At 44.2% G+C, this 27616-nt stretch overlaps 2 protein-coding genes across 2 annotated transcripts in view; one reads left to right on the top strand and one right to left on the bottom strand.

The window, feature by feature from the left end:
* Nucleotides 1–6033, top strand: part of AVEN (apoptosis and caspase activation inhibitor) — a 185225-nt gene extending 179192 nt beyond the window's left edge. The window contains exons 4-6 of the mRNA XM_007462520.1: nucleotides 1772–1867; nucleotides 4728–5085; nucleotides 5918–6033. Of these exons, the coding sequence (XP_007462582.1) occupies nucleotides 1772–1867; nucleotides 4728–5085; nucleotides 5918–6033 (570 nt within the window). The remainder of the gene's footprint in view (nucleotides 1–1771; nucleotides 1868–4727; nucleotides 5086–5917) is intronic.
* A 1410-nt stretch (nucleotides 6034–7443) lies between these two features.
* The window catches only part of RYR3 (ryanodine receptor 3), a 394047-nt gene continuing 373874 nt past the window's right edge, over nucleotides 7444–27616 (bottom strand). The window contains exons 97-107 of the mRNA XM_007462557.1: nucleotides 24908–25038; nucleotides 19852–19894; nucleotides 19240–19367; nucleotides 18679–18739; nucleotides 18263–18409; nucleotides 13559–13693; nucleotides 12066–12222; nucleotides 10172–10236; nucleotides 9623–9723; nucleotides 8530–8581; nucleotides 7444–7539 (exon numbers count right to left, since the gene is read on the bottom strand). Of these exons, the coding sequence (XP_007462619.1) occupies nucleotides 7444–7539; nucleotides 8530–8581; nucleotides 9623–9723; nucleotides 10172–10236; nucleotides 12066–12222; nucleotides 13559–13693; nucleotides 18263–18409; nucleotides 18679–18739; nucleotides 19240–19367; nucleotides 19852–19894; nucleotides 24908–25038 (1116 nt within the window). The remainder of the gene's footprint in view (nucleotides 7540–8529; nucleotides 8582–9622; nucleotides 9724–10171; nucleotides 10237–12065; nucleotides 12223–13558; nucleotides 13694–18262; nucleotides 18410–18678; nucleotides 18740–19239; nucleotides 19368–19851; nucleotides 19895–24907; nucleotides 25039–27616) is intronic.

Genomic DNA, 27616 nt, shown 5'->3' with positions numbered 1-27616 from the left:
GCCGTGTCACACATGATGCAAAAGGGGGGAGGAAGTTTGGGCACTTCTAGCTGGACCCCAGCACGTCTCAGCGGGCCCTCTCTAGAGAGCTGAGGCAGCAGCAGGTGAATGGTTGGCAGGCATCGTGGATGGAAAGTTCTTGCTCTTTTATAGGCTGAAAGCAGGGGGTCTACCCGGGTGACTTTGCAGACACCTTGGCAGTGGGAAGGGTGAGATTTCCAGATTGTAATGTGGTGACTTACTCGTGGGTTAAGCGTTCAGGATCACACTTTTCTAGTGGTTTGAGAGGTCTTCTCCAAACTTCGAAACAAGGGCTGGCCGTGCTGGTCTTGATCAAGCACTTGACGTGCTGAGTGCAGGACTGAGGCAAGGCCTGCACATGTAGTGCATTTCCCACTCTCCTGCTTTGTTATCCTCCATCCTGCTCCCTAAATACTCTATGTTTTTAGATGTAAGTTCCTTTTTTTCCAGGGTGAGGGGGCCACATCTTCTGCTGCCAACCTTGCTTACCTTAGAGCTAGCCATCTCCGGAAACTTTCAGAAGGGCAGTTGAAAAGCTATATTGCTTCTTTTGATCCCTGTGTACTGCTGTTGTGAGGCTCGGGGGTTTGAGTGGGTCTGGATTTAGTGTTGGCGCTCTACTTGAGAGCACCAGGAATGACTCCCCACCTCCAGTCGTTATAAACCCATCTACCCAAGCCATCCTTACAGTGGAATAGAGATTAGACTCCATGACCCCTGGGTGTTGTTCTCTAACTTGAAATCAGTGATTGCAGCATAAGTCATGGTTCTACCTGGGTCTGTGATAGTCCTTGGTAGACAAGGTGGTCCGTGGTGTCTGCCTCTAATGTGGCAGCCACCTCTTAGATTTTCCTTCTCTTGGGTGGCCAGGGCACCTAGAAACAGCTGTTAGGGGTCATGCGATAACCTGGAATGTTTTCTCAGATGTGGTCAATTTGTGAGGGCATTGCCTGGATGGGATTTTTGCGTCTATGCACAGGAAGGGAGTTCGAGGGACTTTTAGTGTTGGCCTCACACAAAGTGCTGCCAGCTGGAGGGTAAGTTTCCATCCTCTGCTTTCTGGTTGGAAGAGAGAGAAGCGTATACCTCATGGGCTTCTTTGGCTGTGACTGTCCTCCCCATCTGACTGCTGAGACAGCTCTTCCCTGCTCTCCTGAAGGCCAGACATCTGAATCTGGGGGAGATGTCCAGTTAGATTTCATTAAGTGCTTTGAATTTTTTTCAGTAATTCCAAGAGCGTGCACAGGTTCCAGGTTTCCATGCAGTCTTGATGTGAGGTGATCACCACCCTGCTGCTGCTCTGGCAGCCTGAGCTGTGGCTCAAGAAGGTGCTTTTGGTTTTGCTTATCTTAATGCAGAGATGGTAGAAATTAGAACCATATCAAGTGTGATTTATGATCTGATTACTCCCAGCTAAAAGTAATAGATGATTTATTTACAGTTACTGCCTATCGTCTTGTGCTCTTTTATTTCTGAAAGGCCATGTGTAATCATGTTTGTTTTTTTTTTTTGCGGTACGCAGGCCTCTCACTCTTGTGGCCTCTCCTGTTGCGGAGCACAGGCTCCGGACGCGCAGGCTCAGCGGCCATGGCTCACGGGCCCAGTTGCTCCGCGGCATGTGGGATCTTCCCGGACCGGGGCACGAACCCGTGTCCCCTGCATCGGCAGGCGGACTCTCAACCACTGCGCCACCAGGGAAGCCCCATATGTAATCATCTTGATCAATAATCTATCTTTTTTTTTTATATAGAATTCAGCATTTTATGTGGACTGTGAGTCATTGGTTCGAGCCCTTCAAGAACTGCCTCTCTCACTCCGACTCAATGTTGCTGCTGAATTGGTCCAGGTAAAAACCCTGACAGCATCCTGAGGCTGGTATGAATTAGGGCAGGAGAAGAAGAATGAATAATATCCCCCTGCAGGATGTTTCAGACTCAGCGTTTCCTTTCATCAAGCTGAGCGTTTTGTATCAGGTAGAATTTCGTAAAGTTTTGAGGGAGAATGAAATACTTCCTAAAGGTTTTTTTTTCTTTTTCATTTTATATTTGAAACATTTTAAAGGATCAAATGTAATAGAATTGAATGAAATGTAAAAGTGTAGAGTCTGCCTTGTATTGTACTCAAAATGTTTATGTGCCAGGCTTTGTGTTAGGCACTAAGGTTACAGTGGTGAACAGACAGGCATGGTTCCTGCCCTCATGGAGCTTAATCTATTGGGAAAGACGGGTATTAATCAAGTTATCAAATTATAAGTCCTGTGAAGGGGAAGGACAGTATGCCATGAGAATATGTAATAGTGAACCTGATCGACTTTGGTGTGATTAGGAATGGCCTTCCTGAAGACGTGACAGATAAGCCGAGATCCAAAGAACATTTGAGTTGGGATTTAAAGAAGAGTGACCCAGTCAGATCTGCATGAACAACTGTGCTAATAACAATAACAGTAACAAAGAACATTCTGGCTGCAGAATGGAGAGAGGACTGTATTGGGGTGTCTGTGTTTAGGGTAAATCTGTTCATGCACACCCATGCAAAAGTAGAGTGGATGAGGGGAGGCAAATTAGGAGGCCACTGCACGGTTCAGGTGAGTAATACTATAGCTTGGACCAGGCTAATGACGGTAGAGATGGCAGGGAACTGGACTTTACCAAGAGGTGTATTACAAAAGTAAAATTAACAGGACTTGGTGAAATACTGGAAATGGAGAGGGAGCAGGGAAAGAATCTTCTAGGTTTTCCAGCCTGTGCAACTCCGTGGTAGCTAGTATCGGGAAGGGTGAGGCTTGGACATTATGGGTTTGTGTCTCTGAGATGTCAAAGTGAAAATATTAGTCAATTGGATATAGAAATTTATAGTTCAGAATCAAGGGTTGGAAATGTAAATTTGGGAGATATCCGTTGTAAGGTAGCCAAGAGAGGAGCCATTGAATCGGCCAAGAGAGGAGGGGCCCAAGGGCTATACCAGAAGGAAATTTGAAATTTAATTGTGGCTAGATTGGATTTTGTTAAAAAGTGAAACCCTGGGCAGTACTAGTTGTCAATAGAATCCCAGCAACTAAAACGATCAGTTTTGTTCTGCAGTTGAATGTGATGCTAAGCCTGAGCGTAGGCAGGCATCAGTGGGTATCCACCCAGTTGTCTCTGTGGCACTTATGTCAAATTTAGGGCAGCAAGTAGAATTCAGGGCTGGAGGACACTTAGGGGCAGAGAAGTAGAGAGGATAGCATTTGCCTCTGATGGGGAGTCACCCTGGGACTTCTTTAGGAGTGTTTGCGGGTATTGGGGCTTGTCTTAGTGATTGGGTGAGCACTCCTCTTCCTCTGGCTGTCCAGAGATGGTCAAAGTCCTGACATACTTGGTTTGATCTCACACATTGAGGAGTGGTTAACAGAACACATCAGGGAAACACTGAGATGAAGGTGATGGGGGCCCCAGGATTGAGGAGAGAAACGGGAAGTGTTGTGAGCATTTGAAAGTGAAGGATGATGTTGTCAGAGTGAAGGATGATGTTGTCAGAGGCAGGCCTCAGAGGAAAGATATAAAATAATTGTACTTTTATAAATAGTAACTTTTAACTATCTAGCCAGGTTTTCAAATACCCACTCCTCCCATGAGGTAGAGCGGTTATTCTCAACTGTGTTTGCATGTTAGACTCACCTGGGGAGTTAACAAACAAAGACAATGCCAGACAGCCAGTGCAGACCAACTGAATGATTCCAGGATTAGAATAGGGGACCACATCCCATCGTCGCCCTGCACACTGACAATGCTGGATGAATCTTTAAGTTCATGTGTAAAGCCATGCGGTCTTAAAAGCCCTAAGGAGTCACTAGCAAACTGGATCTGCTCAGGACGCTTAAATGTACAAATAAGGGGACAACACCTCCAATAGCAGCTGACCCTCCTTCTGAACCTACCCACTGATGCCAGGCTGGTCACCACAGGCCTCCCTCCAGATCTGTGGTTCTCAGCCTTCCTCTACGTTACAGTCACCTGCGGGGGAGGGTTTAACCTTATTAAATTATGACGTATAGAGAAGTGCATGCGCAAGTCTTTACAACCATGGAATCAGCATCTAGACCAAGAATCAGAACGCTGCCACCACCCAGAACCTCCCCCCAACCCCCGAGGCAATAATTCCCTAAAACCACCATCCTGACTTCTCATACTCGATTAGTTTTGCCTGTTTGGGGCGTTTTTACAAATGTAATCAAATGGAATGTTTTCTTTCCTGTCTGGCAATTTTTACCCAAATAATGCTACTAACGGTCATTCTTTTCTTCTTGGTGAATTTGTTCCTTCATCTCCTATATTTGTGCATCTTAGTACAGTGAACAGATCCTACTCGCTGATGACTTCTCGGTGACTTTTTACAAATGTTTGCCTCGTCGCAGGCTTAAGTATACAGTCACACAGACCTACGGGACTGTCCATTCTCAGGCTGGTGACAGGAATGCACAGCCCTTTTGATTTCAGCTTTGAGCAGGTTGGCACATGGCTGAGGTGGGCACGGTAGGGAGGTCTCCCACACTTACCCCTGCAGCAGTAAGGGGGTGCTGGCAGGACCTGGATGGAGACACTTTGTGACTTTCCTGTCTGAATTGAGTTTCTTACTCCACAAAGTCTGATGGCTTCCTTTGCTTTAATTTCCGCTTAAGCAAATACGGCAGGACTCACATTAACTCAGATATTGTGCTTCTCTTTCAGACTGCCCTTCCTTTAGAGCTTCCTCAGGTGAAACCAAAGAGAAATAATGATGGCAAGGGACTAGGGATGCAGTTGAAGGGGCCCTTGGGGCCTGGAGGAAAGGGGTCCATCTCTGAGCTGAAATCTGCTGCCGCTGGCTGCCCCATGTACCTGGGTAAAGACAGCCTAGGACCGGGCCCTTCCAAGTGGTCTCAGAACCCCGCTTCCCCACTGCAGTCGGCAGCAGACGATTTGGAAGAACTAGATCTGCTGCTTAATTTAGATGCGTCTGTAAAAGAGAGAGGTGACATCTTAGCAGACCAGACAGCTCAGGACCTGGAATCTGAGAAAGATGAGGAGGTGGCCCAAGAAGAAACAGGTATGGTTTTCATTTTATTCCCCATCCATCTTCTCGATTCTGGTGTTTTTCTGAGAATAGCTTCACCTCTGTCACATCCCTACACCTCTTCATCAGTGTCTGACATCGATCTGGCCTTGTCCACTGACATCTATTTCTGTGCTCACGTCTCTGCTTCCCCCTGAGCTGACCTTTCTGACAACATTGCTCTCACTCGATATACTGGGCGTCCAAAGCTGCTACCTGCCTGATTGCAATCTTAAACCCGGGGCTGCAAATTGAACTCGTGCTGTAAAAGGCATTTCGATACTCGTGGCCTCAGCTGTTCAGCAGCAGACCTTTTAATCGACTGTCTGAACAGGCCTGTCGACCAGTTCTTTGTGCTTCTTGCTTGCTATTTCGATCTTGGTTTTTTTTTTTGTTTTGTTTTTTTGTTTTGTTTTGTTTTGTTTTGTTTTTACCAAAGAAGACTTCCTCATTTGTGCATGTTCTGTTAGATGGTGGGCCATCTGACAGGGAGAGGCCTAGTGACTGCCCCGTCCATACACTGCATTCAGGACCCTTTAATGGCTTTAGTTTCCGGGAAACTAAGCTGTTAGTCTTTTAAAAAAAACTAGTGGACTGTGAAATTCAGCATCCAGATAAATAGAAGAGCAACTCTCTACTCCATTTATCAGTTTGTTTAGGTATTACTGGATCTTCTTAGGGAGTAGGAAAATAATAGAACGTTTCCCCTTATCGTGAGCAAAGTAATAACTTGGCTGATTTCCAGCATGGATCAAACCCCAGGGAAGCGTTAACCCTCGATTCTGGCACTAACGTGAAGTTGTTAACGTTGCTTTTATTTTTTTAGATCCTGCAAAACCGTCTGCGTTGGAAGGAAAGAACGTGGCATCTGAGCAACCAAGTACATCCAGAAATGTTACTGAGGAAGAGCTTGAAGACTGGCTGGACAGCATGATTTCCTAAACTTGATGAAAGAAAAAAAGAGAGAGAGAAAGAAAATGAAAAGTGCCTGAAGCCAATTTTGGTTGCCTTGTAAGGGAAGGTGGGCCCAAGGCTGTCCTTCCAGAACAGCTGGTTTACAAGCACAGCCCGAGCCCGTGTGGCCATCACGCTTAGCAGTAGACGCGTACCTCCCCCATGTTCAACAAATCCGAAATGAGACAGTAAGAGGCTCGCTGCATTTGTTCTCTGGCTTAGTAACTGAATAGATTTCTTAAGGGCAGGAGATGTTACGGCCCTTGTGTCCAGTTTCTTCCTCTCAATGTTTACAGCATAGCAGGTGCTGCTGGTGAAGAGAGCTAAGCAATCAGGCATGCACTTGGCCAAAATAAACGAACGCTGGTTTGTGGATTTTTTTCTTCCTTTCTTTCTCGTGCGGGGAGCCGTGGGCTGTTTGTTTGTTAGTCTCCTGTCCCTTTTCCCAGCATCACAGGATGGTTGTAAATCATCCAGAAAGGGTGCGTTACAAGAGGCCAAACCATGAATTGGTGATGATGACTTTATTGCAGTGGGCACTTCATTTTATTTAAGGAGGTTCACCTAAACAGAGCAGCTCCACTACTTACAAGGGAGACCATAAAGCGTTACTCAATTTGGCATAAGATTGAGATTTTTTTTTTTCTGAATTTTCAGTACAGTACTTTTTTTTCCTCTAATAACAGCAGTTGACAAGCTGTTACTGAAAAAAAAAAAAATCACATGAATAACCTTTGAGTGCAGTTTCATAAAGTAAGACAGAAGATCAACACAACTAATTAATGGAACTGTCCATCTCGAACATAAACGTAAAAAACTTGCATAGCTATATCTAAAGAGGTTTTGTAAGGCACTTACTCGATATTTCAGTGTCGACAAAGTGGCGGTTTGTTTGTTTGTTTCTATTTAACTGCTTAAAGCTTTTCAAGCTGATTCTGGATACATTCACTAGCAAGTACCATGGGAAAAATTAGACTGCAGTTTTAAAATGATTTTTTTGTAGCTCAGACCATGAGTCACTAGTGGAGTACCATCATGTGGAATTCAAGTGCTTAAAATTCCAGGTATCATGCATCCAAAACTTCCTACTTCTCTAGCCCTTCCCTCAGTGGTGCCATCCCAACGAACTAGTTAGAACTGAGGAACGTGAAGGCTTTCAACCAGAGCTTCCTTGAAGCTGTGCCGTACTCTTTTAACATTTTTGACAGGTTATCTCGCACAGTGTACGTCCATTAGATACAAAAAGCCAAATCAATTCCAAAATATCACAGATGTGTAACAAACACCTCCTTGTAAGGGAGGCATTTAGGAAATGTCACTTTTCAAATGTGTTGCAGAACTGTTAAGAGAAGGATTTTATTGACCGTCCAGAATGGTGGAGGCTTCTTTCATTCCCATTTATCCAAGCTGATCTTCGTACTGTTTCCGGAAGCAGTCACCAGCAGGGAAGAAATCCCAACACCTTTCTTGGTACATCTTCCAGACATAAGATTCCTGAAATAACGGGAACAAAGGAGACTTCTTTATAAACCACAGTAAGCTGGAACCCAATTTATTTTCCCCTCTATATGTCTCCCTTTGGGAATACCGATGTGGATAAATATGAGGCCCAACTGGTACGTTCTTTCTTGCACTGTTCCCAGCTCACTCAGGCTGTTCTTGGAGCAAGAAGTTTCTCCCTTCTTTTCTCCCGTCTTCTGACCACTCCCCCACCAAAACAAACAAAAACCCCACAGTGAAACCAGCTCGATGATCGCCACTAAAAATACTTAAAGATTTAGCAGAGGGTTGACTCCATGCCATTTGTAACTGGTAGAAGGCAGAATATACGATGAGGGAGCACTGAGTGCCCGCTTAGGCAGGTGCCCAGAGAGCCAAGGCCAGATCTGGGTACCTACTGCCTCTAAGGGTCTGAGCCGTGGAGTTTTCCTACGAATCCAATGATGTTTGAATATTTGGTAAGCTACCTTTTCCTCCCCTATTCTCTGTCTTTACACTTCTTTTTCATACTTAGTCACAGAATCCCTCTGACACATACTTTCACGCACCCTGTCACACCCACACCTCCGCATCCCTGTGTCGCCCACACAGGAGGTCGTTATCTTTCTTAGGCTGTCTCTCGCACCATTTTACTCCGACTCTCCTGCTCTTTGTTGGAGCCACCCACTCAGCTTTGCATTGTCTTTTTCTCTGTAACGTTCTCCCCACCTCCAGCTATTCTGCCCTGAGGCAGCAACTATAAGGATTTAGAAAATGTCAGTGTTTGCTGGGAAGGATAACCAAGGGGGCCTTTTGGAATAGGTGGGAGTTGCCCTAGAAATCTGGCTTCTTAAGTCACAGAGAGATGGTGGAACAATGCAGGAAGCAGTGGGAAAACGCACAAAAGAGAAAAATGGGGGTCACCTCTCTATTTCAGCTATCCTATGCTCTACTGAGGCTTGACGTAGAAAGGGGAAGCTCTTTCTTAATTAAGGTGTTTCTCACCTGACCTGTGTGCTCTGTTTCATCTTTATTAATCAAATACATCAGGAAGAACCTGGAACGAGGGAAAAAGGTTTAACAACTGAGAAAAAGACAATATTAGATTCTTTGGTTAGAAAACCAAAGTCAGGCGAGCTGGAGAGAGGATTAAATACATTGTTCAGCATCATGCTGACTCCTGTACCTTTCAGAATAGGGGAAACATGGCATGACCACATACACCATCATCTTCTAATAATAATATACATTTATCTCAAAATTAGCCTTTTTGTGAGGAGAGGTCCTTTTTACTGTCATCAAACCTTGAGCCAAGATCACTTGTGAGGAAGAATTTTGGCTACCATTTTATTGTTTTTTAAAAAAATCCTAAGGTAAACAATAAAATGGTAACCAAAACTCTTAACCATATAATTCTTAGCGGGCCAATTTATCATCTTTTAAGAATACAGAATTGAAATTTGTGTGTCTCAAAGATATGTTATGGAAAAGTAAAAATATTTACTCTCCCTCAGTTGCCCTGGAATTCAGCAGCATGCAGGTGACTGGCCGCCTTGACAAGAGCAAATATGAATTGGTTGAGAGGAAGGCCTGACTGGAGGGGGTTCAAAGGAGGGTGGGACGAGAGAGGTTGGAGACCCTGAACATGCACACTTTTCCAGTTTTGCTGGAAGGGAAGGAAGAAGCAGGGCAACAGCTGGAAGGAAAAGTGGGGTCACAGCCTTTTTTCTTGGTTTAGGATTAAAAAATATTATATGGTGATTGATAGGAAAAATTCAGCAGAGAGGAAGCTTGCTGGAGTTAATATGACCTTGATTGAGAAGGGATGGGACCTAATTCCAGGTTGAGGGGCTGACATTTGCTTGGAGCAGAAACAGTCTGCAGTGCACATCTATCAATCAGAACAGGGGAGGGGCAGGGCATATGGACAAAGACACAGGCTCATGGGGACTCCCGCAAGCTCTTTCCTAATTGCCTCTACTTTCCGGAGACCAAGGAGGAAAAGGCATTTGGCAGAGCGTGAACTACGTGACGTAACTGTATTTTACTCACTGTTCCTGGCCCTGCCCCATCACCTTTGCTGACCAAGGATACTCACAAGTAGTTGGCTAAGTTGTGCTCTTGTAAGGTGTGTGTTTCAAAACCATGAGGGGTCGTGTCAAAGTAGTCATTGCCGATCCCACAGATGAAACATTTAGTCTAAGAAGAATAACAGGGAGAAAAGGCATGAGTAGGCGCGACATTACAGGAAGGTAGCAAAAGGGTGAGGATATCTGCTTGAATTGCGAGACACTAAAATATTTCTCTCTTTCATGCTTTAGGCTGTTAGTCGTCTTCTCCAGAGTGTCACATAACCTAGTTTCTACCTAGTGGAGGGTACTTGCTCTTTCCTAAGCCTGGGGCATGGCGGAGGCAGCAGGTCAGGGGGCGGGGGTGGTGGTAGGGTACAGAGCACAGAGGGTGGAGGGTGGAGCAGAAGAAATGCCCAGAGCTGGTAGATGGGCCCAGAGAAGAGGACCGGCTTGGAAAACAATCATGGTTGGTAATTTTGCCTAGGGCTGGCCTTAAATAATAGCGGAACCTACTGTTTAAAAAAGCCAGGTGCTGTGAGATAACGGAAATCAAGTTGGGATTTAGTAAACGGTACCTCCATATCCTCTCGTACTTGTTCTTGCTGGTCTCTCAGCTCCCCAAAAGCATCAATAATAAGACCTGGAATTTTAAATACAAAGACAAACAAAACACTTCAAATAACCTGTTTGTTTAGTCAGGGCAGAGGAATGACAGACGGAATGGCAGAGGCCATTGTGTTTTGTTAAAAAGAAAAATGTGGAATAGTACTCGGCCAGCCATAAAAAGAAACGAAATTGAGTCATTTGTAGTGAGGTGGATGGACCTAGCGTCTGTCATACAGAGTGAAGTAAGTCAGAAAGAGAAAGACAAATACCATATGCTAACACATATATATGGAATTTAAGAAAAAAAAAAGGTCATGAAGAACCTAGGGGTAAGACGGGAATAAAGACACAGACCTACTAGGGAACGGACTTGAGGATATGGGGAGGGGGAAGGGTAAGCTGTGACAAAGTGAGAGAGTGGCATGGACACATATACACTACCAAATGTAAAACCAGTAGCTAGTGGGAAGCAGCCGCATAGCATAGGGAGATCAGCTTGGTGCTCTGTGACCACCTAGAGGGGTGGGAGGGAGGGAGACGCAAGAGGGAAGAGATATGGGGATATATGTATACGTATGACTGATTTACTTTGTTATAAAGCAGAAACTAACAAACACACCATTGTAAAGCAATTATGCTCCAATAAAGATGTTTAAAAAAATGAATTATAAAGCTGAATGATACAATTAAATCAAAATTAGGAAAAACAAACACTTGTGTTTTCAAATGCTGAGTCCCGGCTAACGATTTCTCATGGTTCCTCTTACAGCGCCTCTCAGCAGTATTTGACGCTAACTCTTCACTCCTCCTGGACTCTCTCTCTTCTTGTCCTTCCTTCCTTGTCCTACTACTTTGCTTGGCTGTTCCCTTTCTGTCTTCCTTATGGGCTCTTCCTCTTACTAGTCCCTGAGGCACTGATATGTATCAGTCAGGGCTCCTCCTCAGTTTCTTTGCTTTTCCTTCTGGGAAGTCTCTACGCCTACATCTTTGACCACCACCACCAATGGATCCCATTTCTTTTATTTTTGTATTCATTAATATTTGTCTTGCGTGTCCTTATTGAATGTAATATTTCTATCCTATTCCATTCCTGACTTGTCTCTTGAAAGACCCATTACAGTTAACTGCTTATTAGCCCCTCAACGCCTGCACGATGTCTCATAGGTACCTCAGCTCGGCATGACTCAAACTAAATTCGTCACCCTCTTTCTCTAATTCCTGACAAGCTACTGACCAAAATACCACTACCTCTCCCCGCAAGGAAGGAAAACACATGTCACACTCTCACAGATCCTCTTTCTGCTGCTTCCCACCCCACTGCCTGGGAGGAAGATGATCAGGGCAGGAATCATGAGGATGTGGGGCAACACTAGCCAATGGAGATATTTAGGAAGCAGAATGAGACAGAAATGATCAACTCAGAGTGGGTAATGAAGGAGTGGGCAAGGGGAGTCCTCTGTAAGGATGCTCAAGTTTCCTGTATCAGTGCCTGGGTGTATAGACGTTCAAGAGATGTCTGTTGGGGCTTCCCTGGTGGCGCAGTGCTTGAGGGTCCGCCTGCCGATGCAGGGGACGCGGGTTCGTGCCCCGGTCCGGGAAGATCCCACGTGCCGTGGAGCGGCTGGGCCCGTGAGCCATGGCCGCTGGGCCTGCGCGTCCGGAGCCTGTGCTCCGCGGCGGGAGAGGCCACAGCGGTGAGGGCCCCGTGTACCGCAGGAAAAAAAAAAAAGAGAGATGTCTGTTGAATGAACAGGTAAGCGAATGCATAAACCTCTTTACATAAAACAGTTATGTCCGGTGCAGCAAGGCAAAGAGAATCAGATTGACTGAGCCCCACGCAGACGACATGACTGGCAAGCATACCTTGGATGATGGCCAGCAGGATGACAATGACGAAGAAGAAGAATGTAATGTCAAAGACGATGCGGTACATTTCGTACGGGTCCCCAGCGGGGTCTTCAATTTCATCGCCAATGCCACCTCCAGCCCTCACTCCCACGTACATGTGGAACAGGTAACACTAGAGAAGAAAAATGATGGCGATTCAGGTTAAAGGTGCAGAGTTTTGTTTGTTTTTACAGAGATGGTCAGATCATTCATGTAATAAGATCAAAACATGACAGCGCTGAGGCAGGAGACGGGTGCTCTTCACAGTAACACATTCATGCTGCTAACTCTGTCCTCTGCACCCCCTGGTTAGGTTGGTGTCTATCAAGATGGAAAGATTGCTGTTCCACGTAGCCTTTAAAAGGTGTTTTTGGCTCTTTTCTTGAAAACAGTTTTGAACTCTTTGACACACACGTGAGAATTCACTCTAGGTGTGTATAAGTTCAAAGAACTTTCTGCCCTGATGAGGATGGCATATGCCAGATACGAGTTTTCTCTCACTTAATTTTTAAAGTGCCAGCCTGGACTTGGGGCCGGGCTACAGCCTCCGGGGAAAGGCCTCCCCTACTTGGCATCCTCCGTGCACCCGGGAGGGCAGGGCTCCCCGCAGAATCTCCTCCCAAGTGCCCGTGTGCTCCAGGTAGGCTCCTGGGCCGGGGCCCACAGAGCAGGCTGCCCTCTGTCCCTCCTCCTGACTGGCAGTGATGGCTTCGGGATGGGAGTGTGGAGGCAGTCTTAGTGGCTGGCAAATCAAAAGCCAGTGGCAGCACGGAGCCCACGCTGGTCATACGGTTGCTCTTGTGCCTGTAGTGTTGCTGTCTCATGGGCTGCTTGCCCCGAGAAAACACAAGGAGAGTTTTTAGCCAAAAAGCGTATCTATTTTCTGGAGAAACGATCACAGGCGGGGGCAGGGGGACAGTGTACTGTCACCTGTCTCTGATACACACATCCTTTTCTTGACATCTGGTCATGATAAACGTCAAGAGACGCTACTGCAGCTGTGCTGGCTCACCCTGCGCTGTGCCCTTCTATGCCCGCAGGAGCCCCAGCCCCGCCCTGACCCAATCCTGCTGCTGTGACATTTTTCAGACGACATGGCTGTTCTGAAACAAGCCCCACTGGCTTGCTGAGATAAACGGAGCACCAGATTCGTGGGACTTTGCTCCTAGCTCTCAGAGGCAAAGAATCAGAGTCTGGCTTCCATGAGATACAGACACAGGTAACTCACGTCTTCGCCACACACAGATGTGGATGGATGGTGATCCGCTTAGCTGTGTGCTTCTCCTTCCGCCTGGGCCCCGACAAGTGGTCTATTCCATCACTTCTGTCTTTCCAGGACCCACCTCCCTTTCGGATGAGACATCAGTGTTCTACTCTCATCTCTGTCCTGCTCTGTCTCCACTCTACCACTCTGCCCACAGCCCTTCTGTCCCAGCCACGCCAGGTGGCCCTACACAGGGAATTCTCACCGTCATCATGTCATCACACTTCATGTCGGGCTCATCGTCGCCTTCACTTTTGTTGTAGAACTTGCGAAAGAAGTTGAACGCCACCACGGTATAGAGGTAAACCACCACGGCCAGGAGACCGACAGTCAGGACCAACTGGGAGCAGAAAGGGGGCGGGGGAAGAGGAGGTGGGGCTACTCCACCTTGCAAGGTTGGTGGGAGACTCCAAGAAAACAGGGGAAAGGGGAAAGATGAGGGGTCTGGAACGAAGGCTGTCATACAGCAGGTGCCGAAGGAAAGCAAGATCACAGAGAGAAACAGGCGTATCGGGAGAAAAGAGTAATGATGGGCTGTTATGGAACGAACTGTGTCCCCCCCGGAATTCATATGTTGAAGCCCTAACCCCCGGTACCTCTGAAGGTGACTGCACTTGGAGATAGGGCCTTTAAAGAGGTGATTTAATTAAAATGAGGCCGTGAGGGTGGGCCCTGCTTCAATCTGACTGGTGTTCTTACAAGAGGAGGAGGTTAGGACTCAGAAGGAGAGATACCAGGTGGCCGTACGCATCGAAGGATAATCAAGTGAAAAAGCAGCAAGAGGCAGCCAGCTGCCCGCCAAGCTACCCACACCTTGCTCTTGGACTTCCAGCCTCCAGAACTGAGAGGAAATCAATGTCTGTTGTCTAAGCGCACAGTGTTGAGTATTTTGTTAAGGCAGCCCGGGCAGACTAACAGCTGGGGTACTGCACGGGGCGCATATAAACTACACAGGGATTTAAGGATGAGAATAGTGACGGTGCTCTGAGGACGGTTACTTTGTTTTTTTCACAGAGATGGCAGTGACCCAAGGCTTCAAGAGGTCGCTTTCACTCTAACTCTGCTTTTATTTATTTGCTTATTTATTTAATTGAAGTAGAGCTGATTTACAATATTGTGTTAGTTTCACGTGGACAGCACAGTGATTCAGGTATACACACACACGTGTCTATTCTTTTTCAAATTCTTTTCCCATTTAGGTTGTTGCAAAATACTGAGTATAATTCCCTGTGCTATATACAGTAGGTCCTTGTCGTTTACCTATTTTGTACATAGTAGTGTGTATATGTTAATCCCAAACTCCTAATTTATCCCTCCCTACCCCCCCTCTTTGGTAACCGTAAGTTCTAATGCTGCTTCTGAAGAAACGACAAGAAATTAATATAACATTGTAAATCAGCTATACCTCAATAAAATTTTTAAAAAATTAATTAAAAAAAGAAGAAGAAACTAGATTCCCTGGGCTCATGGGTATCCCTACGTCACAATATTTCATAACTAACCATGAACTGGATCACTGTCACAGCTTTGAAGTTACTATAAGAATTATGATTGAGCAAAGTGACATTTTTCATAATGAAGAAACCTGCCTTGGACCTTTGCCAGGGTCATAGGGCCTGTTTGTTTCTCGGCTTTCAGAGGCACAATGAATGAGGACTACACAGGACCTGCTCATCGGGCCTATACCAGGGACTAGGTGCTGGGCTGGAGCTGTGAAGTTCAACAACATAAAATCTTTCTTTGCCCCCAAGCTGCTACACAAAAGGGAGTGGGCATGATAAGTACCAGAACAGACATATTCAGCAGCTTCTTGAACAATGAATTTAGTGATTTGAACCTTGGATAGCAGACCTCATGGAAAGCAGCCGGTTTAGAAAAAGAAAGAATGTGGGCTTTGCACCAAGGAACAAATGGGCTTGAATCTAAGTTCTGCCACTTAGCAGCTGTGTGCTCTTGGGTGAAATACTTAGCCTCTCTGAGCCTCAGTGCTCTTCTCTCTCAAGTGAGTGTAACACTTACCTTATAGGGTGGTTGTGAGCCTATTGCAATACCTAGCACATGGCACAAACTGGGCACATTTTTTTTTTAACAATCTTGCCAGAGTTTAGTCGGCGAGCCCATAAAAGACATTCATTGTTTAATAAATGCTGGAGAGGGCGTGGAGAAAAGGGAACCCTCCTAAACTGTTGGTGGGACTGTAAATTGATAGAGCCACTATGGAGAACAGTATGGAGGTTCCTTAAAAAACTAAAAATAGAACTACCATATGACCCAGCAATCCCACTCCTAGGCATATACCCTGAGAAAACCATAATTCAAAAAGATACATGCACCCCAATATGCAGCACTATTTACAATAGCCAGGACATGGAAGCAACCTAAATGTTCACCAATGGAGGAATGGATAAAGAAGATATGGTACATATATACAATGGACTATTACTCGGCCATAAAAGAGAACAAAATAATGCCATTTGCAGCAACATGGATGGACCCAGAGACTGTCATACTAAGTGAGGTAAGTCAGTCAGACACAGAAAGACGAAGATCGTATGATATCGCTTGTATGTGGAATCTAAAAAAAATGGGTGCAAATGAACTTATTTACAAAACAGAAGTAGAGTCACAGATGTAGAAAACAAACTTACGCTTACCAGGGGATAAGGGGGTGAGGGAAAAATTAGGATATTGGGATTGACATATATACACCCCTAGGTATAAAACAGATAACTAATAAGAACCTACTGTATGGCACAGGGAGCTCTACTCAATACTCTCTAATGGCCTATACGGGAAAAGAATCTAAAAAAAGAGTGGATATATGTATATGTATAACTGATTCAATTTGCTGTACACCTGAAACTAACAAACACAACATTGTAAATCAACTGTACTCCAATAAAAATTGTTTTTTAATTAAAAGAAATTCATTGTTTAAACTTCTCATTTAAGGTACAGTTTTGTATAATGCCGTTAAACCAAATCAATAAAAATTGAACTTTCTGTATCTGAGTAAAGGGGAAGAAAAGAATTCTAAAAGGACAAATTGTAGAACTGGCATTGCATAAATCCCGGTTTGGGAAACGCCAACCTTTATCGGATAAAACTTCCCAAGACACACATGGAAAAATAATACACAATGCCCTTTCTCCCAGGAACCTATAAGGAAGTATTTACCACTCTCTAAGCAAACATCTATATCACAGGTTCTGTTATTACCTCCCCAAACTTTAGCTTCTTGTATGTGGCAGCAAATTTCTATCTCTAGCTTTCCTCCATTCTTTTTAGTGTCAACTGAGAAACTGGCGCCACTACCAGAAGCCTAGAAGAAATAAACCATTGTAATACCTGATGATCTAGCACCCTTTCATTTTAGAACAATTAAAGGTTAATCTGACTTTTTTTCTGGTTGGAATTTTTATTTTTTAAGGTGTACAATGTGATGATTTAATATATGCATACATTATAAAATGATCACCATGATCAAGTTAATTAACATATCCATCACCTCACACAGTTACCGCACGCGCGCGCGCGCGCGCGCGCGTGTGTGTTTGCTGAGAACACTTAAGATCTACTCTCTTGGCAAATTTCAAGCATACAATACAGCATTTTTAACTATAAGCACCATGCTTTACATTAGATCCCCGGAACTAATTCATTTAATAACTGAAAGTTTGTACTCTTTGACCAGTGCTCCCCATTTCCCCCAGCACACCCAGCTCCTGGTAACTACTGCTCTATTCTCTGGTTCTGGAAGTTTGCCCTTTTTATGATTCCCCATATAAGTGACACCATACAGTATTTGTCTTTCTGTGCCTGGCTTATTTCTCTTAGCATAATGCCCTCTAGGCTCATCTATATTGTTGCAAAAGGCAGAATTTCCTTCTTTTAAATGGCTGAATGATATTCTGTATGTTCATAACAAATTTTGTTTATCCACTCATCCACTGATGGACACAGGTTGTTTCCATATCTTGGCTATTGGGAATAATGCTGCTATGAACATGGGAATATAGATATCTCTTTGAGATACTGATTTCATCTCCTTCAGATATATACACCCAGAAGTGCAACTGCTGGATCACATGGCAGTTCTATACTTAATTTTTTGAGGAACTGCCATACTGTCTTCCCTAATGGCTGTACCAAGCTGGGTACATATTAACTCCTTTCTTTTCTCCCTTCTCCTGTAAAGATTTAGAGACGTGAGGGAACATGTCTCATTCATGGATTTGCACTTAATGCGGAATAAAATGCTAGGGAGTTTGAATTTGTTCACAGGAGGAGCCATTAGAGGACTTTTAATCAAGGGATTGACCCTGACAGTTCTGTAGAAGACAGACTGGGTATTGATGGGACCGGATGTAGAGCAATGACTATATAGATATATATAGAAATGTACACATGCATGTATATAACATATATAGCTATATATGTCTACCTATATACACATACAGCTGTATATATGTGTATATATGTATAGATCTATATATATCTAAGTCATTGGTTCTCTTTCTTTTTTTTTTTTTTTTTTTTTGGGGCTCCATTGGGTCTTCATGGCTGATGCAAGCGGGGGCTACTCTTTGTTGCGATGCATGGGCTTCTCACTGCGGTGGCTTCTCTTGTTGCAGAGCACGGGCTCTAGGTGCATGGGCCTCAGGAGTTGTGGCACGTGGACCCAGCAGCTGTGGCTCGCGGGCTCCAGAGCGTAGGCTCAGTAGTTGTGGCACACGGGCTTAGGTTGCTCCGCGGCATGTGGGATCCTCCCTGGCCAGGGCTCGAACCCGTGTCCCCTGCGTTGGCAGGAGGGTTCGCAACGACTGCGCCACCAGGGAAGCCCACTGGTTATGTTCTTTCCTAACCATATCTAGGTCCCTCCCGTTCTGCAGCGGTGTAAACCCCATACCTGTTTGCCATTGTGAGTGACAGATGACAGAATAGTCCTCAGAGTCTTGAAGCCCATCGCGATATCCAGCAGATGAGCAGCAAAGAAGAAATTGTTGTAGTGGCCCAGGACTGACATGGTCGTGTACCAGGCGAGGTAGAGAAAGGACTGTGGAAATGGAAGAAATTGAGCAGCTTTTCAGGCATTCAGGGGACCGAGGTGCTTTGAGCTGGCCCAAGAATTGCCAAGTCAAGCCCCATCTGCCTCATACTACTGCACAAGAGAGAAGTGTCCCCCCAGCACCCTAGGGCCCTCTGTCTTCGCCCAGCACCCCCTGCATCTTCCTGAGCCGCCTCCATAGCTTGTTTCTTTGTGGCAGCTAATGACATCCCTGGACTCGGGGCACAGAATTTTGCTTTCCCAGATGCCATACTTACATTGTCAGTAAAAACAACTCCCAGCTTCCAGATATGGTACTTCATGTCGATGGAACTTAGCCTAAAGGGGAACACATCAGTTCAAAACTTAAAAATGTCGAGATTTAGTTAAGTGTTTAATAAGGGGAAAAAATGATTTTTTTTCTCTCTTGGGTTTAATAACCTAAATACAGCTCTGAGCTTTATCAAGTTGTATGTGTTCACCATGAGAGTGAGAACGGCTGAATCACACACCCTGAAATTTTAATTAGTCTTTCTCTTTCAGCTCTATCAGGCATAAAGGCTGATAAGTCTTTCGATTTTTTTTTAAAGCAGTGCTCTCCCCCCCATATTTTAGAACCTAGAAGAAACACTTAGGCGAGACCAGAGTCTAAGACAGCGAAGACCTGATTGTGAGCTTTCAGGTCTGAGGTGAGCTCAGGCCGTGCATCACCACCGATGTTTTCTCCAGCCCCAGTGCCGTCAGAGCTGTGTTACGCTCTGTAGCACAGGGAAGAGGACTGGAAAGATAAAGGGTCTAGTCGGCCAGACTTTGGGATTTAACTCCCAAGCTCTCTGTACCATGACACCAGGGAGGCTGCCTGTGCTTTGGTCTCTTCTACTGGACTAAAGTCGAGGGCATTTTTGTCCAACCCCAGGAGTTCAGCAATGCGTTCTGCTCCGTAGAGATCTCCATACTTGTTGATCACCTAAAGCAGAGAGGAAGACAGGGTGAGCTCAGGCCGTGCATCACCACCGATGTTTTCTCCAGCCCCAGTGCCGTCAGAGCTGTGTTACGCTCTGGGCTCTTCCAAGGGGTTGATAAAGACATGAGTCAAAATGCAAAAGGAAAATAAAGAGAAAAACATAACCTCCAGAGAAAACAGAAGTGATAAAGACAATTAAGTGAAAACTGCTTTCCTAGCTATCATTTAGGAGGAGAGAAAAAACCTAGTATGTAGAAAACAGTGATTTTGTTAAGCTGATTAAGGCAGATGAGTATAGGAACTAAGCCCCAAACCTACATGCGTTCATATAAAACCCCTTCTGTGACTTAACTCTTCTCGAGATACCATCATAAAAGCACCATTACATTTATTCATGTTCGTATATGGAGAACTTAAAAAAACAATCTACATTTCTTTGGCGGTCATGGAATTTACTCCCCCTGCCCCGCCCCCCAACAAGGCATACCTTTCTCTTTACAAACTTGTCCCAGTAGTTATTAGGAAAAGATCTGAAGAAGAAAACGAAACAGGGAGATTCTTAACATCAAGGCAAGCACATCAGGAAACTTTGCAGTTTGAGTGTCTGGACCTGTGATCTCTTGGGGTTTTGTCCTGCTCATTGAAGAATTCAAGACTTGATTGAAGTTCAGAGTCACCGCGGGTCTGATCTCTGGTTTCACTGCTTTGCGGTGAGTTCTGAAACACCTGGAAAGCTCCTTTGCATTTTCTACTTCAAAATTATGGTTAAGAGCCAGGAATCGTGATGACAGACTAGCTAGAGGCAGGGATATGTGTCTTGAGCTCAGTGTAACTAGAAACCAAACCCTGCAGGAACCACGTGCGTTCAACCTTCCTTTCACTGAGTGCCCACTTTATGGCAGTAACTGGGGTAGGTGCTGGGGACACGGTGGTGGGAGGTGTAGACAAGGTCCCTAACTATGAAGTTTCCAGTCTGGAAATCACCGTTAGTTAATTTACGTGGGGGTTTTCTTAATGGAGTGCGCTTCTGCTCTGTTCTCCATTCCTGCATAACTCCTGTTGGGGTGTGCTTTTCCCCGGGAATGAGCTCCCTCTCTCCTTTGGAGGTAGTTCCTATGCCATCCCAACCTTAACCCCACAGAGGGAACAGCTTTCTTCTGGCAAGTAGCTAGTACCAGCTCCACTGCAAATACCTTCTTATTGTTAAAGTCGAGAAATAACTGTTACTTTCAGGTATGTTGGCAGAAACCATTTAAAATATTTTGCTCCCCTCCAGAATGATCAGTCCTTCCTGAGAGGTTCCTTGGGAGTCTAGTTTGCAGCCAAGGAACCTCTGGTCCTTGGTGCAAACATTCTTACTTCTGTTTTCCTTCATGTGTAAATCGTTCTTGTTTGTTAGCTCTGGAACACAACAGTCCCCTATGCTATAGAGGCCGCCTAAGTTGGTGATGAGGAAGGAGGGCCTCCCTCTGTTCGTGGACCTCTCAGAAGAATAACCCTGAGCAATTGGCACCTTGCTCACAACAGGGTGGCAATCTTTAAACAAAACAAAAAAATTTTTTTGGATATTTAAAGCAGTCTTGGTCTTCTTTTTTTTTTTTTCCTTAAGATATTTTTTGGGATGTGGACCGTTTTTAAAGCTTTACTGAATTTGTTACAACACCGCTCCTGTTTTGCTTTTTTGGCTGCGAGGCGTGTGGGATCTTAGTTCCCCCGACCAGGGATCGAACACACACTCCCTGTACTGGAAGGCAAAGTCATAACCACTGGACTACCAGCGAAGTCCCCAGCAGTCTTGGTCTTAAACATCCAAATGCCACTTAAAAACAAAGAGGGAAGAGATATGGGAACATATATATATGTATAACTGACTCACTCTGTTATAAAGCAGAAACTAACACACCATTGTAAAGCAATTATACCCCAATAAAGATGTTAAAAAAAAAAAAACTGAATCAAGAGGGAAGAGATATGGGAACATATATATATGTATAACTGACTCACTCTGTTATAAAGCAGAAACTAACACACCATTGTAAAGCAATTATACCCAAAAAAAAATTTAAAAAAAAAAAAAAAAAAACAACAACAAAGCAAACTGCTAATAGATTTTATCTACGGGGGGATGGAAGTAATTATTTTGACCTCCTTCTTTGTCCATTGTTCTGCTACTTGATTTTTTTCATGTATGGTATTTAGAATCCAAAATAAACAAAACCAATAAAAACGAGCCAGTCTTCCTCTGTCCACACTGGCATCACCTTTCTCTTAAGTCTTTTAGAAAAAAATGGTCGGTCTGTAAGATACAACAACTCAGGGTTGGCCACATTTTGGCATAAGTGGAAAATTCCACAAGTGATCCTGAAGGGCCAGTGACGAAAGGCTGTGGTCAAGACCCTTTCACAGATGTGATCCTACTTTGATCTGAATATTCTTGTCTCCTGACCAGGTGTGTAAGCTCCTTCAAGGTAGAAGACGTAATTCCACTGGGTAATATTCCTTTAAGTGTGGGGTAGGCCAAGAACCTTCAGAAGGGAAATGCATAAATAAGTGATGGATCTATAATATGAAGGGTCAAGAAAAACAACATAAGCTGCTCACCTCTTAGAAACCAGCAGAATGCACAATGAGATGCTATTACACACCTACCAGATGAGCCAAGTTATCTGAGGATAACAAGTGCTGACAAGGAGGCAGAGAAGCAGGAATTCTCACAGGGTGCTGGTTTAATGTAAATGGGGACAAACATTTGCATATCCCACTATTCAGCAAATTCGTCTCCTGCTACCCACTCCAGAGAAAACTCTTTTACTTGTGCACCAGGTATAAAAATACTCCTTACAGCACTGTTTCCAACATACACTAGTGGGAAACAGTTGACATAGCTACTATCAGGAAAATGGATAAATGCATAATAATATACTCCTAATGGAAAATGCTACAGTTTTGAAAATGACCAACTCGGGCCACACGTATCAACGTATTCAACTGATGAGTTCTTGAAGAGGGTGCTGAACAAAAGATTCAAATGACAGTTCAATGCATATAGTATAACTCCGTGTATATGAAGCTCAAAACTAGTTAAGATGAAACCATGTATCTAGGGACACATACCTAAGTGGTAACACTATAAACTAAGGCAAAAGAATGGACAGCACTAAAGGCAGGAGGGTGGTTAGCTGGGGTCCAGGGAGGATAGGGGCCAGAGAGGATAACGTCTGGGACCTCAAAGTTTTCAGCGATGTTCCAGTTTTAAAGCTTTGTAGTTCATTTTACTAATGTACTTTAAAATATACGTTTTTATATTTTCTTCTATATGTGTATTTAACAATACAAAAATAAAATTAAAAAAGAAAGCTCTCCATGACATATAGTTAACTCAAAAAAAAAGCAGGTTACAAAGCACTACATGTACAAGGATGCCCTTATCATGAAGAAATAACAGAAGTTCATTGATCTAAATGTTTTAAAACAGCTGTTTTAGGGGCTTCCCTGGTGGTGCAGTGGTTGAGAGTCCGCCTGCCGATGCACAGGTAAAATATTCAAAGCATTGGTAATACAAATGTTAACTGAATTAGGGAAAAGAATAGATCAACACAATGAAAACTTTAACAAGGAGCTAGAAAACATCAAAGAGACCCAATCAGAAATAAAGGATTCAACGGGTGAAATTAAAAAAAAAAAAAAAAAAAAAAAAAAACAACACAAAAAAAAAAAAAAAAAAAAAAAAAAAAAAAAAACACAGCTGTTTTACTTATACATGCGTTTCCCTATTCATGGGCATTTCAGCCACTTCAAATAAATGTCAGCAACTGTCCTTGTTAAAACGGTTTAGTGTTCTTGTCTCATTATCTCCTTAGGATAAACTTCTAGAAACCGAACTAGGTTTTTACTGGGACTTTTAGGCTATATCATCTTGTGCCACAGACACAAGCGTTACTGATAATTACAGAAAGCTTACCAAGGAATGAGATTATTTAATATTCAAATTTCCTATACTATAATAACAAAGGGTCAGAAATAAGTCTTAGTAGTTTCCCCTATTTTTCCTTAAAAGTGAGGAGATTGGCAGTGACCTGCAGGCCTAAACAAGCTTTTGATTTGCCTGCTCACACCTATTTTTCCCTGAGAGAGGAGTCTTCCCTTTCTCGGGACTATTAAAAAGAGCTCAGCGGTGCCTGTGTAGAGCTGCCTCTCTCAATTTGCCTAACCATCTCTGAATAAGTAGAATTTTCTTCCTGCAGGGGTCAGAGTTGTTGTTTCTAGATGTGCATATTTTACTGGCACAGCCGAGAGATTCAACAGTCATCTTTGTTTACATATTCAGCCCTATTTCTTGACTTTTCTTTCATAACATTAATTTATCTTGCAACTCTCATTTCCCTATTGTGAATACACCGGCGTTGAGAGCATCACCTTTGCTGATGGTGATGGTCATTTTCTTCCTAAATTTTTATTGTGGTAAAATATACGTAACTTAAAATTTACAATCTTAATCATCTGGCTACAATCCCTGTGTTGTACAATATATCCTTGTAGCTTATTTTATACCTAACCGTTTATACCTCTTAATCCCCGTCCCTATATCGCCCCTTCTCCCTTCCCTCTCCCCGCTGGTAACCACTGGTTTGTTCTCTGTATCAGTGAGTCTGCTTCTTTTTTGTTATATTCTCTATGTTGTATTTTTTAGATTCCACATGTAAGTGATATCGTACGGTATTTGTCTTTCTCTGTCTGACTTATTGGTGATGGCCATTTTTCTTTAACAGGGAAAGGGAATAACGAACAGCCACGTGCCAGGCACTGTACCAAGCACGGGACAATCCATTCATCAGTCCTCCCAGGACTGTAGGCGGTGGTATTCTCATCCCTCTATTAATGAAGAGGAAACTGAGGTTTATAAAACCTGATTCCCTTGCCCTAGGTCACGGGTGTCTACGATATAAAGCTGACTCAGTATTCTACCTCTTTGCCTCTAGAATCAATGCTTGTCTCCACCACGTTAGCAACTGTACACGTGCCTACCAAGAAGGCAGGCTTCACCCCACGGGTCCTAACATCCCCACCCAGATGGACCTATTTTAACTGTCCATGGAACTGCCTATCAAATTATATTGGGAGGAGTTCTAGTACCAACCAGGCTATAGGGAGAAGGCTTCAGAGGTGGTGCTGTCACAGGGCTGCTGTGCCACCTGGGGACTCTGGAGAAGCTGATCTGCTTGATCACTGAAACCCCGGGCCAGGGAAACACTGTGCGACTCAAACATGGAAAACTAGATTAAGTAGTATTGTGCTGGACCATCTGGTCTTAATTAAATATGCTCAGCACTTTCTGATGATATCCTCTGTCCCCTATTAAATGCATAGGGATACGTATAACTGTTGGAGGCACAATAGGCTACTTTGTGAAAAGGCAGGGGAGAAAACAAGTCCCAGAAACCAAAGGAAGGCTTATATTAATCAGTCTCCAGGGCTGCTGAAGAAGGTATTATCCTATTTACAACAGAAACTCCGTTTTCTTTTTGGGGTGGGGGGAAACTTACGGTGTGTTGATTACCAAGCGATCCCATTGCCCCTTGATGTCATCTTCAGAAGGCTGTTCGGTGATATACAGGCCGTCAAACTCCAGCTTCCTGGCAATTTCTTTTTCTCTTTTGAATACCACCAAAGGAACCTAGGAGTGGGAAGACACTGGTTACTCAGAGAAGGCTTTCTAATGAAAGCATCCTCTCCCACGCCTATCTCACAAACTGGCCTTCCAACTTCAGGGCAGCAAACTCTTTGTAGTGGGATTCTTAGGGTGCCTAGTTGTGGGTCCAAAGCCAAAGAAATCACTTCTCAGTCCTCTGGCTCACACACCTCCCTCTCCAGAGCTGATATGATTTGGGTCATCCTTTAACCAGCTGATAGTATTACAAACTGTGGACTTCTTGACCCGTCCTGGTGAGAAGACCATATTTAGATGAATCACAGGGCCGAAGGACTTAGGTCTCCTGAAACACTTAGGCTGGAGGTAAACCAAGACTTAGAAAGCATAATAAACTATTCTAGAATATATTGGACAGCTGCAGAAATACGATGAACAGTTCCAACCCCCTTCAGTGGCTAGGGTCATATTCATCTCATGTCTTTGAATTCTGATTAATGGTTACAATGAGAGGATTCACTGGGCTCTGTGCATAGTCTTTTGCTATTGAAGTTTTCTTCCTGACATTCCTTCCCAGAAGAGCTCCTGCCTGGCACACTTACTTGTTCCCTACCATCGTTTCCCATTCACTTATAGTTATGACTGCTTCTAGCCTACACATGGTGGCATGGTTCTAAAGACCTATCACAAAAGCAGTACATACACAGAAAATGCTGGGAAGATAATCCACTTGCTCCAACCATCGCCAGACACACACACACTTCAGATAAGGGACGGAATGAGCAAGGTCAGAGGATACGACTGGAATCCCAGGAAATGAGAAGGCAGAAAAGCCAGAGCTCCACTAGCCAGAAAAGCTTAACTCAGACAGAACTAGGGCTTCTCATCCACCTGGGAAGCTACTCGTTACTTGGCAACATCCCTGAGACCTTGGTCTCCAAACTGTTTCTTCTAATAACTCCCTCTCAAATCTCACGATATCCGTACAACCCACGCTGCTCCTTTATTTCCGAGACAAAAAGGCAAAATTTAGATAATGGTCCGTAAAGAGTTACTGCTCACCCTTTTTCTTCCTCCCTTAATTTTTTATTTTTTATTTTTAAAATTTATTTCACTGAAGTATAGTTGATTTACAATGTTGTGTTAGTTCCTGGTGTACAGCAAAGTGGCTCAGTTACACACACATATACCTTCTTTTTCATATTCTTTTCCATTACGGTTTAGCACAGGATATTGAATATAGTTCCTGCTTACCCCTTTTTTTAAACAAGGCAACAACACTGAGGAAATAAAAGAATCATGACAGGAAGGTGGCAAAGGCTACTAAGGGACATTGCACACTGTAGAGTCAGTGCCTGGTGTTGGTTCATGGATCATGTGGGAGGGGAAGCAGGGAAAGCCACCCTGACTAGTGTTTGCTGTGTGTCGAGGTGACCCTGAATTACAATAATAATATCAAGTTTTAGATCAGTACTGATCACTGGGATTTGGAGCATTCTCCGTCAGTCTTTTAGGAATTTGTATTCCCTCGTAAGTACAACTTGCACATTTTTATTCCCTAGATAGTGTTTATTTTTGTTTTCTCTAGGTTACCTGTACCCTAGCCGACAAGCTGAGCTCTAGATGGTGAACTAAGGAATAGTAGCGAACATGCTCTAATGTTTACTACGTCTGGCTCTGAGTATTTTACCTTTAATTAATTAAAAGTTAATTCATTTAATCCTCCCTTTAGCAACTTTAGCGGTTGGTGTTATTATTATCATAGTCATTTTATTTTGCAGATGAGGAAACAGAGGAATGGCGAGGTTAAGTGGCAGAGCTGTGGGTCCAACCCCGGAGGCCAGGCTCCAGAATCCATTCTTTCATTGTTACAGTGGAGGCCTCAGGGCAATTTAGGACACATGGTCTCTCCAGCAGAGCAGCTGGACTTCCTAAGTGATACTGCAGTCCACTGGGGGAAGTGAGAGCCACAAGGATAGGAAAAGACTTCCTGGACTCTTCTCAGGGAAAAGGTGGCTTGGTATAGGGCCAAGGAAACTTCCTACTTAAGAGAAGTAAGAAAAAATGTAACGAGAAAAAACAATTGTGGTGTATGTAGTAGAAACAGAACTGGACTTGGAACACCTAAAACAGAATGACTGAAGATTGACATAACTATAGCAGTGTCTGAAGACGGTCCCAGAGAACCACGTCTACTGCTATTCATGCCCTTGTGTAGCCCCCCTCACCCTCTGTGCAACAGTGAATCTTGGCTGGCCCTGTGACTTGCCTGAATCAACAGAATGTGGCAGAAATGGCACCTTGCCAGTTCTGGGCCTAAGCCTTAAGAAGGTCTAGCACCTTCCATGTGTGCTCTTTTTGGACAACCAAGCCATCATATGCAAGAAGTCCGGCTACCCAGCTGGAGAGAGCATGTGAAGAGACCACATGGAAAGGGAGATGCCCCGAGTCTACAAGGAGGGGGAGAGAGGCCCAGCTACCCCAACTGAGCCCAGCCTTCCAGCTGTTCCCTTGCCAACGTGCATGGGCCATCTTGGACAGCGTAGCCCATCTGAGCTCCCAGCTGGTTGCTGATGTGACCACTTGCACAGGACGCAGAGGAACC

This window comes from Lipotes vexillifer, unplaced genomic scaffold, assembly GCF_000442215.2.
Source record: "Lipotes vexillifer unplaced genomic scaffold, Lipotes_vexillifer_v1.1 scaffold164, whole genome shotgun sequence".
NCBI lineage: Eukaryota > Metazoa > Chordata > Mammalia > Artiodactyla > Lipotidae > Lipotes > Lipotes vexillifer.
Note: the sequence above shows the minus strand (reverse complement) of the source record. Positions and strands in the feature narration are given on the sequence as shown.